Here is a 15,442-nt window from a genome sequence, read left to right on the forward strand (position 1 = left end):
TGCAGGGTATCTAACTATCAACTGCACAGCATCTCTAGGATATACCTTTTGTTTCATGATGGTCTGTTCAATATCGGAAATATCTCCCACGGTGACCCTCTGTGACTTCAGCATCCTCTCCAGGAGAGTCAGCCAATCACGGAGCTCGGCTACAGACCGGTCAAAGTCCAGGATCAGTGAACTCTGGTTGACCTCTGTTGTCTGCCTGGTTTCTATGACAACTGTCTGTTGCATCTGCGAAACTTTCACTAAAACAAAAATAGCAGAGTCATGAGTTAAAAGATGGGAAATAAAAGGTACACTATATTTTCATAACCAAAGTCATTGTCCATCGATATGAAATTATCAAGGATCAAAAATTGTCCTTTCAAAATAAACAGAAAAAATTCTCAAACAACCATATGATGATTTTTTGTAGATATAAATAAAATTATAACTTACCTTGAGTCAAAACTTCCTCTAGGAAGTTGTCTGTAACTGGTTTGATTCTATCCATCAGTCCCTGTAATTTCTCCCAATCAGAATTGACCTCGTTGATTTGGTGCTGAATGCTGTCTGGCATGACCACTTCCTGTTCGGCACACTCCTCCATCAGGTCCCCGTACTGACTGTTGATACTGTCCACATTTTCTCTGTGAGATTCTATGGCTGCTCTTGTAGACTACAAGATGTATAAAAAGATGTCAGAAACTAATATTTTAAATATATTTGTACAACATTCATATAAACAATTAATATCCCCAATACCAGCAATAACTGTAGCTTACAAATTCAACATTATTAAAAAAAAATATAGTTAAAATTTCCATTAGGGAGCTGCAAATGTTTAGCACTAAAATAAAAAATAGTTTTATCAAATGAATTAACGAATCAATAAGTTAATTTTACCTGTGGGTCTACAACGATGGAATCGTCTTGGTCGACTGAGGTGGCAGACACTGGGCAGTGCTGGGCCTCCAGAAGAGCCCGAGTGGCGGTCAGCCACTGCTGGAGCTGGGACACCTCGCTCTGGAACTGCTGCAGTTTGTGGAGTCTCTGCTCCGTCCGTGAAATGTGCTGTGGGATCTCTCCTGCCACCTGAAGCAGGCAATCTCATTGAATTAGCATATACAAAAAAAATACTGTGGAATCATTAAATTTCGTGGGGGCCAATTTTCGTGGATAACTTAAGTTTTACAGGTTCGTGGGGACGTGGAGGATGTTATTTCGTGGATGAGAGGTACCCACGAATTCCACGAAAATTGAGCCACCACAAAATCTAATGATTCCACAGTATTCTATGTATTTAGAGCTCATCTGACATAAGCCACATATAATGAATAAAACATTATAGTTTTTTGTTAAATCTATTTAAATCTAAATGCTATTGTAGAATCATAAATGCATATCTTGAAAATTTCCTTCATCTTTCATGGTTATATAGATAACCCTTTCATTATTGCAGTCACTGTAAACTACCTACAAACGACAACTACCTACAACGCAGTAATCTCTTATCTCTGTTTGACCCTGAGTCTATATCTACAATGACCTTGACAATTAACCTTTGTTGACCCCTGATTCCCAATGACCTTGAAAATTGACAATTTGACCTCTATTTGACCCCGAGTCTACACTGACCTTGACAATTACCTTCTGTTGACCCCTGATTCCATAGGGACCTTGACAATTGACCTCTGTTTTACCCCGAGTCTACACTGACCTTGACAAAGCGCTGGTTCAGGCTGTCCAGGTCCTTGTGGATGTTCTCTTTGTCCCCCGGGGTGAGGGTGGTCTCCCTCAGTAACTTCTCTCCCTTGGTGTTGATCTCCTGTAACATCCTCCTCTTTCCTTTCACCTCATCTTCCTTGTCCTAATCATATATGATAAAGTTGTGATCACATTGAAAAAATAAATTTTAAATTTTTCGAATGGTTAGACTATTTTTGCCAGAAGTTAAAACCAAAAATGCTGAGTATGTTGACAAAGCTATTAATTTATTGCATCTCTGCATTATTAATTTCAACAAACATCATAAAAAACAGCAAATTTCTAACTATACCCACTCCCTTTCCCATACAAAACCCATCTCCCCCCCTCCAACCTCTCACACATAATGGATGAACAAGACATGAGATCAAATCAGCATGATTGAACATGAGGCCTTCAACTCCAATTCAAATTATATGTATATATACATACACTATTGTACACAAACTTTCAGACCTTGATTTTTTCCAGTGTTTCGTCCAGGCTCTTTTCATCCAGAGTAACATAACTGGCCAGGACATTTTCTGTCTCGTCAATCCACAGAAAGAGTTCATCCATTTCTGTGGAGAAATCTGAAGTCTTCATTCTTTCTGCTGAGCTAAAGTCAAAATAGAAAATAAAATGAAAATTAAAATATGCATCCAATATTAAAAATAAAACTTAAATATGTTTTCACTTTGGGTGCATGTTCCAATGAATAAGATGGAAAAAGACTATTTATTTTATCATAAAATTTACATTTTTCAAAACTGTCCAAATTTCAATTCTGAGTAAGAAATCAGTTTTGTTAGGGGGTTGGGATGAGAGGGGTGGAGACTGTATGTGAAAGTGGTTATAAATACAACAGAATTGATATAAACAAGAGTCCCATGATTCCCTGACCATATCATTTTTATGCCTCCCCTCTCACCTGTCTGATGGGTGGAGCACCGCCTGACAAAGCTTGTCCCATCGCCGGTTGATGTGGTCCAGTTTCTCCCTCAGGGTACAGGCGTCATTCTTGTTAGACTGTTGGATCACCTCCCCTCCCTCAGCATTCATGTTGTTCAGGATGTTCTGATGACTCTTGATCCCAGAACTCAAATCCTACAACATGGTATTGGTTATTATATAAATGATTATTTACTTGATCCCAGAACTCAAATGCAACAACATGGTGTCGGCTATAAATGATCATTTACTTGATCCCACAACTCAAATCCTACAACATGGCATCGGTTATAAATGATTATTTACTTGATCCCCGAACTCAAATCCTACAACATGGTTCTAGTAATGAACAATCGTCATGGTCTCGGTAATAAACAAACACCAGAAATCATCAGAAACACCACAAACAAGCAATCACTTAATGGGACTGGGTTGCATGTTATGGCCATTTTATAGCAAATCTCAACCTCCAATATAAGGAGAGTTTGAGGAAATTCTATTGAATGTCATAAGGAGTTGAATCAATTATCACAAAAAATGCAAGTGATTTCAACTTTGGTAAACAGAAAAATGTTAATAGTTAAGTACAGTATATTAAGTAATTCAAGTTTGAAGATGATTACATAGACTGATTATAGACCACCTAGCCTCCATAACTTAATTAAAACAAGCTTAAGTTTTTTCCCACATGGTAACAGTACCTCATATGCTGCTCTCCCCTTTCTCTCCAGGTCGGCCTCAGCAACCAGCAGCCATGTTGTCACCTGCCTCATGTCTGCATGGAATCTCTCCCATTGCTTGGAGTCTGAGGTCCACGTCCTGAAACAGAGGAAACTCAGGTTAATATTTCCCATCACTACATAAATCTCAGAACCTCTAAACTATCATAAAAGTTTAAACATGAATGGCCTTAAAACCCTTTAGTCCTACGACAGAGGAAAAAGTCTGGTCAACATTTCTATCACTTCCCAATTCCAATGAACAATTTTTGAACCCAAAATCCTAAATTATCCTCATTTCCATCTCTCTATAGAAATCTTCCAAAACAACGCAACTTTCTAGAAAACCAAAAAGTCACAAGATCGTTTATCCAAGAAAACAAATAAACCAAAATCCAATTTAGAACTTTCATTGATTTGTTGGACTGAATGATATGCATGCAGTCATCTTGCCTCACGAAAAGCTTCCATCGAAATTCAGCATCATAATTCAATAAGACTAGCCCATGAGCACAGCATAAATATATACATTTCGCCAGTACATACACTGGTATTAACAATCACAAACTCCCCTAAATCAATATCAGTTCGGCTGGATATACTGAGCCATTTGCCATGTACTGGCATCAGGTCATAAATACTTGGAGAAATGCATGCAATGTAAACAGTGTCTTGAGGTGGTGTCTGAACCAATGGTCAGATGAAGTCAATTATTATAGTAGTACAAAGTGTCTAGATGGTCAGAATGTCTGTATTATATACAGCATCTGTGTACTAAAGAGTCTGGCATATGCTTAATCTCTTAAGAAAGCCAAAAAAAAATAAAAATACAAAGGAAAACTGAGATTTGTCTCATACAGTGTAACTTCTAAGGGTCCTATAATATTTTTACTCCAATTTAAAGGTTAATAATTATTTTAAAGTAGTGTATAATTCATGTAGTGCTATTTATTGATGTTTGTAATCTGCTCTGCTGAGTGGAATAAATATAGCAGAAGATTGTGGCATTTGAAATCAAGATATGATCTGAAGTCATTGACCAAGGTCAAGGTCACATCATCAATGTCAAAGAAACAATAGACTTCAGCTTGCAGATAAGAGCATTATATTGAGGATATTGATGACCTTGACCTTATTCAATAACCTCACACCAGGGTCATGCTACACTCTAAAATCAAGAGTCTCTGGTATTTGTCTACTCACAACAGTTATAGACATGAAAGTAAGGTGGACAGGCAGACTGACAGATGGATAGATGGACATGATGAATCCATTATGTTTCACTTAAAACTTATGCATTAGCCTTTGTGATGTGTTATAAAAAAATCTTCAAAATATGATCAATACCATGAATATATCCCAACCCCCAATACTTCATGGTACACAAAAAGTTTCTTATGAAATCATTTAGAACCCACCCTAAATGATATTTCAAAGGCAACAGAGCTCTAGTCTGGATGCTATATTTATTGTTTTTTGCCCTACCTGTCTTTCTTCTCCTGCACTGCCTCATACAGAGCCTCCCATCTCCTGTTAATGGCGTCCAGTTTCTCCCTCATCCCTTTGGCATCCAGCATGTTGGATTGTCCTATGATGTCATTTCCTGTTGTGTTCATATTGTTTAAAGTGGTCTGATGGGTCTGCAGTCCATTTTTAATTTCCTAAATAAAAAGGTCCAATTTGGATTACCAATGCAGTGACTACAATGCAGGTACTCTGCCTTTATGACCATTAATAGTATGGACTTGAACTTCATGACAGGATTTCCAATTTTTAATCTTGCTAGCATCAGTTTTACATGCAAAACTTTTACTGATTTGTAAAAGAACATATCTTATACTCCTAGTGTAAACATTTCAAATGTATGTATGTATAGGCAAGTTTCTGACTAAGGTGTTCAAGGTTAGCTAATTACTGTAAGTTAATTACTCGTTAATAATTTTTTTTCAAACAAGGACACCACTATCTGTGCATTGGTCAGTACCTTGTGTGATGCGTCCCCATTGTTCTCTAGGTTGGATTCGGCCACTAGCAGCCACGTGGTGATCTCCTTGAAGTTCGCATGGAACCGCTTCCACTGTTCAGAGGCTCGCGTCCATCTCCTGTAAACACACAGAGTGATCTCTATAGTTCATAACCTCTTATACATGTCAACAGTCAATAAACTTAAGTGAATCTACCAATTTCACTTAATAATCCATTGCCGAAATGGACCCAAATTCCATTAAGAATTCCATACACAATTACTATTTTCCATTCACAGAAGTTTTCCGACTGTCTCTGTCAGCATACAAGGTTGACTAGGTCACAGAGACATATCTCGATCTTCTTCAAACTCCCCATAATACTTAATTCAATAACAAATTGCACAGGAACCGAGCTCAAAATACACTAACTTCCCAGCCTTTGATACAACATACAGATGCAACAATCAAGAAGCTAGTCAATCAATATAGGAAGCCCACCAGAATACAGGAATACCATTCCTTTTACTAACCTTAGCTCAGAGAAGCTATTTTAGATGTGCCATAGGGGCAGAAATAGTTTCAGGGAATGTAAACAATGGCCATTCTGAACGCTCATTGTCTAAACCAATCAGGTCGTACTAACCACCTGCATCTCGGCTAAACCTTGAGGAAGAGCTGCATGTGTACTCAATGACCCCAATAAATCTGTAGTATATCAACATAGCGGAAACCAAAGGCAGCTCTTTTGAGTGTAGAAGAAGCACAATTGGATAGTTCAAGTATTTACAAAATTTGACCTGGTCAGTTGATGATAATAGCTATATAGGCTGCACTGTACAAGTCTGTCTCAGTTGTCTTAATTGCCCGGGTTCCACTGTATAAAGTAAACTTATTACCAATAGATATATATACAGCATACACATTTTGATTTGCTACTGTTACAGCTAGCCAATGAATTGTTGATAATGAACTATGTCTAAGTGATCAAGGCTCTGACACAAGGGTGTGGCAACTTCTGTTTAGTCTTAGTTGTAATGGTAGGTGATGTTTCAAACATTGAAAGTAGATATACCCCTACCTTTAACCCCTCCCCCCCCCCTTTTTTTTCCTCTTTAATGAACAAAATATAGTTTAATATTCAGATAATTAAGCTAGTTTTCCTGCTATTGTAGATACTGTTGACTTAAAATTGTCATGGATTAGGTAAACAGATTTATATCAATTTAATATAATTTCCTCTTTAATGATTGAGCTTTTTGGCTTTTAAGGGAGAAAGAGTGAGAGTGTATAAGTTGTACTTCCTTAATTTGAACTGGGATGTAAATACATGTACTTCAACATATACATATTATATAAATAGTGCCTGTTTGGGAGGGTAACAGTTGAAATTGACACCCCGAGAAAACCATTGTCAACCGACGCGAAGCGGAGGTTGACAATGGTTTTCGAGGGGTGTCAATTTCAACTGTTATCCTCCCAAACAGGCACTATTTATTTTGTTATACTGAATGTCTTTTTTAAAAATTTTAAGAAAATTTTACTGCTTTTATATAGGAATAACGTGAATTCTACAGCGAACCGTACGCGCATAATTTTCGCGCATGTAACATTTTTTAATGTTACCCGTTGCCAAGTGCGTTGCTAACGCTGAGGGTAATAGTAAATATTATTAACTGCGTCTTAACCAATCAGATTTCAGTATTTAACATGAAAGTATAACAAATCTATATACTACAGGTAAATCTGGTATACATAAGTGATATCAATTACTGTGGATAACCTGTCAATAAATACTGTATATTTCCTATCTGTCAGCTACACCTTAACCGATAAACTTTGACAGGTGTCATTGCAAACATATTGATACTCCACACTATCTACCACATAGACAATTACAAGGTATAAAAATCTCAGAATACGTTAAATGTCTCTCAAGTTTAATTACCTCTCATTTCTACATTATAATATAAGTACTGCTGTTAAAATATGAGAGCTAGACATATGTAGGAAGTTTCTAGGTAGCAGTGTTTATTATTTTTTCCTTAATATTTTCACTGAATGAAGGACCTGTAAACTACATTTGATCAAAACCAGCACAGCAATAAGATCAGTTAATTAAAAACTCTGCTATATAAACAATTAATTAAAAAAAATTAGCTTACTATCCTCCTATTCTTTCTTTCTTTCTAATGTGTTCCAATTTTTACCAAAAAATATATATTTACTCTGAAGAAAATTCAACAATATGCATCTATCATCAGTTTTCCTGACTGTGCAATACAATCCTTACATTGTTGAAAACAATCCCTAATCTGGCTGTTTTTTGGGGTATTTTTTTTTTTGGGGGGGGGGGGGTGTCATTTAAAAACTTACTTGATTAACTCTGGATCATAAGGCACAGTGATTATCCTGTTATGAATCTGAGCCATATTTTTCACACTCTCCAATGAAACTTTTTTTTGTTCACAAGATCACTTTATATAATTAAAATAAACACTAATTAAATCTACTCCAGGTGAGAAATCCTTCCCATTTTCAACGGAGACATACACTGACACACCAATGAACACGAGAGTGTGTATGTTTGTGAGGACCTTTTGCCGTAGTGGTCCTAATCTACACCCTGAGATAATCAGGTCACTCAGTCGACATCCTCTTTATAAACGTAAATCAAATAAGTCTAACTTTCTTAATGCTTATTTTTTTTTCCAATAGTTTGCTTGCAAAGTGTTTGGTCCATGCATTTAAACTTGTAAACAAATTACAACTTATACAGTGAGAGGAGAGAAAGATGGAAAAAGAGAGATAGAAAGAATTTCATGCATGTTCTCCATGTTCTAGATATCACTAAATGACACATATTCAAAAAATTGCAAGGTTTTAAAAGGAAACCAAACATCTTTTCAATTTTTTTTCCTACTTCTTTTTAAGAAGAATAAAAACTTTTCATCCCCAACAGAAAAGAAAGCGGAAAAAAATGGGGGTCTAAAATCATCATTAAAAAGTCAGTGCAAAGTATGTTAAATATTGACTTAAAATCATAATATGCACCCGAATGTGGAGTGTGTAATTAAAGGGAAATCGTAATTCTTGTGCAAATAGAATGCTACAGTCTGCTGAAAGGGTGACTTTGGAAGTCGTGCTTTCTACACAGAGACATTGCTTGACTTCTTTTTACCCCTCTACTTTTTCTCCTTCGAAAAATTAATTCAGCCCCATTACGGAGAATGCGAAGAATGCAAAGTCAAGCAGACATTAGGTGGCCAATCTGAGGGCCCTTGTAGTGTTTGATTGCTGAGGGACACTTTGTAGAAGATTGTATTCAAGCAAATTTAACCTCTAATAGACTCGATACACACACTTCAATATTCAATAAATCATTCGATTCTACAATCATTGCGACTTGTGGTTTTTCTAGAGCCGTCTGTTGTACAAGCATGTTACATATGAGAGAGTGTTTTAAAACTTGCTATTTTCAATTAGTTGTTAATTTTATCTGAGCAGGTAGATACAGGTATGTCAAAAACCAACTATTAAAAATTTATTTTAAGATAATTTTCCTCCTAATAAAAAAAGGAAATGCAACACCTTAAAAAAACCCCCAAATAAACAGAAAACTTACACAGATTGAAACAATCATTATTAGTAATTTGTGAATACCGGTATTTATTCTAAAATTCTCTAAGAAAATGTATGGACACAATGAACCCCCATACATCACATGACAATTGTTATTTTAAATGGGGAATTACGGTAACCTAGAGTCTACAATGGCTAAATGAAGCGTATAATTCATCCGTGTGACAGGGTCCTCCCACCCTTATCTTGTCCCTGAATACAGACATCGGTAGTGGGCCCCCCTATCATTAAATCTGTCCAATCGGCCTCGATCAGGACATCCCAGGTACAAGGGGATTATCCTCAGACCTGAAAGGACCTCCCGTAAAATATCATTAAGACTGCAAAGCCAATCGAATCTCTCTAATCATCTAATGGAACAAGAGGATTCCCCCTAGAGGATCTCGCTGACCCCTGTTGACCCCACAATGACAGGCGGGTGACAAGAATTAGTCTCAAGTGAGGTCACCTGTTGTCGAAAAATATTGCCTTAAAGCATTTACGATAATAAATCAGCTCTAATTTCAAAAAAAATAAAAAAAAAATAGAAAGGTCGCCTTCAACTTTTCTGGCACTAATCAAGACACTTTAAAAAAATTGGCACAGAGGGGAACAGAAGTCCTTCAGTCCTTGCAAAAAAGACTTTGTTAGCACAAAGGAAGACATCGTTAGCAAAATCATTACGCAGCAAATAGTTTGAATTTCTCTACAGATAATGATGAGAGATACAGAGATCCACCAAGACAAAGGGCTTCATTCAATACACACATCTAGGTCGATCAGAGATCTTGATATGTATCTGTGTGTCGACCATTAAAGTCCTGAAGTTCCAGGTGTGACATATTTTTCTGCAACCCAATTCTACATATATTGGTGATTCTTCATTACAAATACATTAAACCTTAATTATCCCAGATTTTAAAGTCTGTTTTTTGGATATAAAGAAGTGACATATTTTATTCAATCAATTCTATATTGGTGAGACCATAACATTAAAAAAAGTTATCAAAAATTTTACAGTCTATGTTTCAAATTAGATGTAGGTCTCCTATTTGCAGTCAAACAAGTGGCCTACTTGAAAAAATACTAACTACTGTGAAAATTCAATTAAAAACTAATTTCATATGTTAACATCACACAAATCCTGGCCATGGACCTAAATGTGACAAGGTCGACATAATCAATAAATATATACATCAAGTCCCGGGGCTAGGCAGTTCAATCGGACTCCTCCAAGGACGACAAAACCCCTAAAGCTCTTTATGGCTGTACAGAATCTGATCATCATTACCCAATGGGATTCAACCCTCCCCCTAATTTGTGGCCCCTGAATCAGATTTTGTTTGTTTTCATGCCGATCCTAGGCTTACCCATCAATCATATTATATTTTCATGAAATCTATATTGTGATCAAACTCTTTCTAAAGACGTCCAATTACCATAAAGATTATACAATCCCCAAATGTTCCATCACTGATAAAATCCTTAAAATTTCATATTTCAAGCTACATTGAACGTAATTTTAATTCCCCTCAGCATTTTATCCATTTACTAGCCTTTTAAGAACTGCCAAGAAATAAACAATACCCCACATGAAACTGAATATTAACAATAAATATTTTGTTAGCTATATAGACTGTAATTCCCCTCAATTATTAACTCTCTAAGAACTGACAAGAAATGAACAATGTATCGTACATCGGACTTAACATCAACATGGCTGCCTTACTTGTGGGAGGTGTTGAACTGTCCGTTGATCTGGGTCCAGTCCGCGCGCAGTTGTTCCAGCGTTAGTCGTACTCGGCCCGCCTCCTCCGGGGAACACTTGGGCAGGATTTCCTGTCTCTGCTGCTCCAGCTCTTCCATCCGTGGATGCAGGTCCTCCAGTTGGCTTTGAATTTCCTAAATAAATAAAACTTAATTTATAAACATACATTCATTACAAGACCTATTCTTTATATTTTTTTTCATCATTTTCCACTGCATTTTTGTGTAAAACCACTGAGATTTCCATAAAACAAAGAAACTGCTTGCCTAAGAAATGGAAAATTTTTATTTCTGAATCAAAGCAAGGAATTCAAAATACGACTTTAAAACCTCAAACATATTTTTGCAATTTGAAGGCACATTTTAATGAAGACTTAAGTGTGATTATTTCCACTGACAGTTCAGCAACTTCTCGGCACTAGCTAGCTGAAACTTTTTCAGCTGGCCAGTTTAACAAAAGTTTTATTGAAGTGAGCTAGCTTTGGCAAATTCAAGCAGTTTTTCATTCAAAACAAAGAGGGATCATTAATATGAGCTAAAACATGTAGATACCCCCTCTATGAAAAAAGTCAAATCTACTTGAAAGACGGGATGATACACTGACAGAAGATATTATTATAGTGATATACCACATATCCAGTAATTTTTGCGATAATCTAATTTTTCTTTTTTTTGCAATTACTTTTACATTTATATTTAGGCATGTATTCTTTGCTATAGGAAACTTTTTAAATTGCAAAAAATGCCTGATCCAAATAAAAGAGTTACACATTTTCCCGAATTTTGTGACTCGTAAAAATAACAGGATATATGGTACATCTGATCACAAGTCAACAACGATATGACCCTTAAGTTATTCATTAAGAAGGAAATAAAAGAGATAATGAAAGTAGATATTTTCAATAAATATACCTTTTTACTATACCTTTCCCTTTTAGAATTGACAATCTTAAAGTATATTTAGTTCTTGTATATCAAAAATCTAATATACAGTGTAACACTTGGTGTAAAGTACGTGAAATGCTGAGGCAAACAATTTTGAATGTAATGTACTATAATTCCAATCATATAATTCCAATACGTTTAAAATACTATATAAAATAAGGGAAAAATCAGACTGCTATGCTGTTAGCCTAAATTCATTATTGAAGCAAGTTCACTGTTACCTTGCTTTTAATGCATGATGAATGCAAAGTGGTCTATTTATCAAAAGATTTCCCGATTTGTACCTTGAGTAGATCGCCTTGTTGCTCCACCTCATCGTACAGGTTCCCCTGCAGAAGATGGGACAACAGCTTGGTCTGTACGTGAGATAAGTCCTCCACCAGTCTCTGTAGATCGTGTAAATACTCCACCGCCGACTTCCCCGACATCCTCACCAACCTGGACGTCGCCACGCCGCTGGGCTTGAACATCATTGGTCGATCCGGGGACGTGACGTCTCGGCGCCCTTTGACCTGCTGGCTGATGTCCTCCCATCGTTTGTTTAGTCTCGAGATATCCTCCTCTACCAGCGAGCCGGCTCCTTTTTTGCTTAGATCCTTCGTTTCTTCATTGACGGTGTCCAGTTTTACTTGTCGCCGACTAAGTTCTTCCTCAAATGCCTATTAAAATAAACATGCACCAATTTGGTTAAAAAGTTTTTCAATTTTTTTTAATTTATCACAATTCATTATCTTTATAGTAGATTTAGATGTTGTCAGACTTCTGTATATATCTTTGCAATGATAAAGACCAAATAATTGCATTATAATCTCCTGCTTAAAAAATAGTGTTTTTGGAAAAAAATATCCGAACTTTCCCACGTGAACATTATCTTACATTGGTTCCATTCCAGACAGAATTTTAATTCACAGAATTACAAGGTTACAAAGTAACAATCATTTCTTTCAGAAATGACAAAAAACCACTGAACAGTTGGGAAACTCGTTTTTCTGCACACTTCAATTTGGAATCAATTTCTTTCTTTATGCAGTCACAAATTGCAATCACAGAGAAACCACTACAGAACTTTCCATGTGAAGATTACATAATCTTGGGGCCTGACGTAACTGTAAGCATCTAGTGTACAGCCGACAGTGAGGAGGTATAATGTTCCCTGCAATTAGTCTGCTACAATTGCACTTTTGATATATCCTGCTTGCTAATTGCTTTGAAAACATTTCTATAATATATTTTTAAACCAAATATTTTCTTTATCCTATTTAAGAAAAATTTCATATAATATCATAAAACACTGATACCTTTAAAAATAAAGAGAGAGAGAGAAAGAGAGATAGAGAGAGAGAAAGAGAATATAGATATCAAGGGCAATAACTCCTAAATAGCAAACTCAGAGCAAACACCTGCAATTACAGAATTCATTTCTATTATCATAAATCAACTCATTTATCATATACTTGTCTCAATATCCAAACTCCGTAGGTCACCATCACAGCTATGTAGCAGAGCACAAGGAAAATGGCACCCATGGCAACCAATGTAAACACAGCTGGAATGTCCATTTTGTTTCTTAATCAGCTGAAAATCATTTCAGAGAGATTAAATCCATCAGAGGGCAGAAATATCCCATCTACCACAATGCCTTCAGTCAAGGTGTTTTCCCTTATTTCTCTATTCTAACACGGATTTTAAATTTCTCATGTTGGTAAACTATATCAGATATCTAATGGTCAATTTAGTCCTTTTTTCATCATGTATCCATAATCCTTTGATGAGTATTGATTCATCACAAATAATAATCCTCGTTTTCTACCATGTCTTTCCTTCGTGATTTCAAATCATCGCACACCTTTCTTAAGAAAGAATTTAGTCCAACTGCACAATTAAGTGAATGTTTGAAGCTTCCAAATGACCATTGTTTGTTGATATTGACTGCATCTTTATGCAGGTGCAGAATAAAATATTCAAACACATAAAACTTTCTTTCCTTGGAATTAAAGAGATAGTTCCGCCATCACAGATTATTTTGCTAATGCTCGCAAACACATTGACTTAGCAAGGTCTTGATTAATTTATCTTTCCAGGAATAATTCCACTCCGAAGGAGGAATTATGATCCATCGTTGCACAGCATATTTTACTTGAATACATAGATTGTGATTATTACTGCATCAACGGATAGGGAAAAACCAGACTGTTGATATCAGCACACAAAAAAGACTTCATGGCTTTGATTCTCCTCTTTCCTATTTACTAGTTTTAAAGAATCTCACTTGAATTTTTTTTTATTTTGGTTAAATCCAGTTAGAAAGTGAATTCCCATTCGTTATTTACATATGACTCAAAAGATACATATGCACAAAATATTTCAAAAAGAAGGCATTAATCCCTGTCCTTCTACATAAATCAGGTATCATCTGCATTTTTCATCTCTTTTTTTTTTTTATGCACTATCTTGCCACAAAAAAATTAATGGATAAATCTAAATATTGGGACATCACATCTTTATAAATTATGAAATCGCTGCCAAAATCTTAGTTACGATCTCCAGTGATTCTCGACTTAAGGTGAGAGAAAACTCGGCATGCAGCCTCAACGGTAAATTTGCTTCGAACATGGTTAATTAACACTGCTGATTATTTCCATCAACAGCTTCTCTTCTCCAGGTCGTTAACACCTAGCGTGAACCCGAGAAGCCGTCACTTTCCATGAATTTTGACAAAATTCACCTGGGATTTTTTGTTTAAACAAAACATGGCTTTGATGGAGGCAAAGGGAGATAATTTGGAACCAAGGGGAGGTTAAAAGTCGTCCTTCGAAAAAATCCAAGGTGTTTATATTGAACAGTGAAAAATTCCAATATTTCCTAGGACACGGCAGATGCTACTGATGTTTATTCCCTGAACAACATTTTAATTTAACTACAGGGTGGTACAAAAATCACAAGATATACAAGCTTGCCCACATTGAGTCATTCATATTGATAAGTGGAAGTTTTCATTCCTAATCTTGGGAATTCTGTGTGATCAGACAGTTTGTTCATGTACTTCTGTGCCATGTTTAAGTTGTATTTTTACTCAACAAGTCAACTCTCTGATCATATCAATGGAAAATCTTGAGCATATGTATTCGCAATGAATGAGTTATATACATCCTGACTATCGACTGCATCTGCCACCTGTAAGGTATACTCTTTGCTGCATGACAAATGTCTACCATGTGGCAAACATCATCATTTTTAACCTAAACTACCCACTAAACCATAAGTGTATTCAAGGTTATTTTCGCCCTGTGTAATTTTTGCCCCCTGTAATTTTCGCCCTTCTACACTCGCAGACAGTTTCACCCCATCTTGACTATTCCCAGGCACAGTTGTGTTTAAAGAGAGATTATTTGAGACATTAGAATTTGCCCTGGATTAAATTCGCCCACTGACAACAAGGGCGGAAGGGGCAAAAATGAAACGGGGGCAAATATTTCCCAGTATCAGTTTATTCAATCATTCATCACTCCTTTATAAAGTAGGTCTGAACTAAATGGATTAACCCTGACCTATCATTTAAGAATCTATCATTGAAGTAATTACATTTTCCAATGAACTCAATTGCCAAACACACTGCTTTGCACACAGTCTTTATACAACACAACATAGCATGCTGTTTACATAAGATAACCATCACACAGGGATTCCTATATCATAATAGAGAATTTTCTAAATTATAATTACAGGTGTTCATGAAATGCATGTAGA

General features: G+C 36.1%; 1 protein-coding gene across 11 annotated transcripts in view; it reads right to left on the minus strand.

Annotated features, from left to right (window-relative positions):
- The window catches only part of LOC105334530 (dystrophin), a 120,450-nt gene that overhangs the window by 44,343 nt on the left and 60,665 nt on the right, over nucleotides 1-15,442 (minus strand). For all 11 annotated transcript variants that reach the window (XM_066071863.1, XM_066071860.1, XM_066071858.1 and 8 more), the window contains 11 exons: nucleotides 11,980-12,354; nucleotides 10,713-10,885; nucleotides 5,383-5,500; nucleotides 4,884-5,059; nucleotides 3,381-3,498; nucleotides 2,660-2,835; nucleotides 2,206-2,347; nucleotides 1,703-1,852; nucleotides 889-1,077; nucleotides 442-661; nucleotides 46-248 (listed from right to left, as the gene is read on the minus strand). In XM_066071863.1, the coding sequence (XP_065927935.1) occupies nucleotides 46-248; nucleotides 442-661; nucleotides 889-1,077; nucleotides 1,703-1,852; nucleotides 2,206-2,347; nucleotides 2,660-2,835; nucleotides 3,381-3,498; nucleotides 4,884-5,059; nucleotides 5,383-5,500; nucleotides 10,713-10,885; nucleotides 11,980-12,354 (2,040 nt within the window). The remainder of the gene's footprint in view (nucleotides 1-45; nucleotides 249-441; nucleotides 662-888; nucleotides 1,078-1,702; nucleotides 1,853-2,205; nucleotides 2,348-2,659; nucleotides 2,836-3,380; nucleotides 3,499-4,883; nucleotides 5,060-5,382; nucleotides 5,501-10,712; nucleotides 10,886-11,979; nucleotides 12,355-15,442) is intronic.

The sequence above is a fragment of the Magallana gigas genome, chromosome 9 (genome assembly GCF_963853765.1).
Source record: "Magallana gigas chromosome 9, xbMagGiga1.1, whole genome shotgun sequence".
Lineage (NCBI taxonomy): Eukaryota > Metazoa > Mollusca > Bivalvia > Ostreida > Ostreidae > Magallana > Magallana gigas.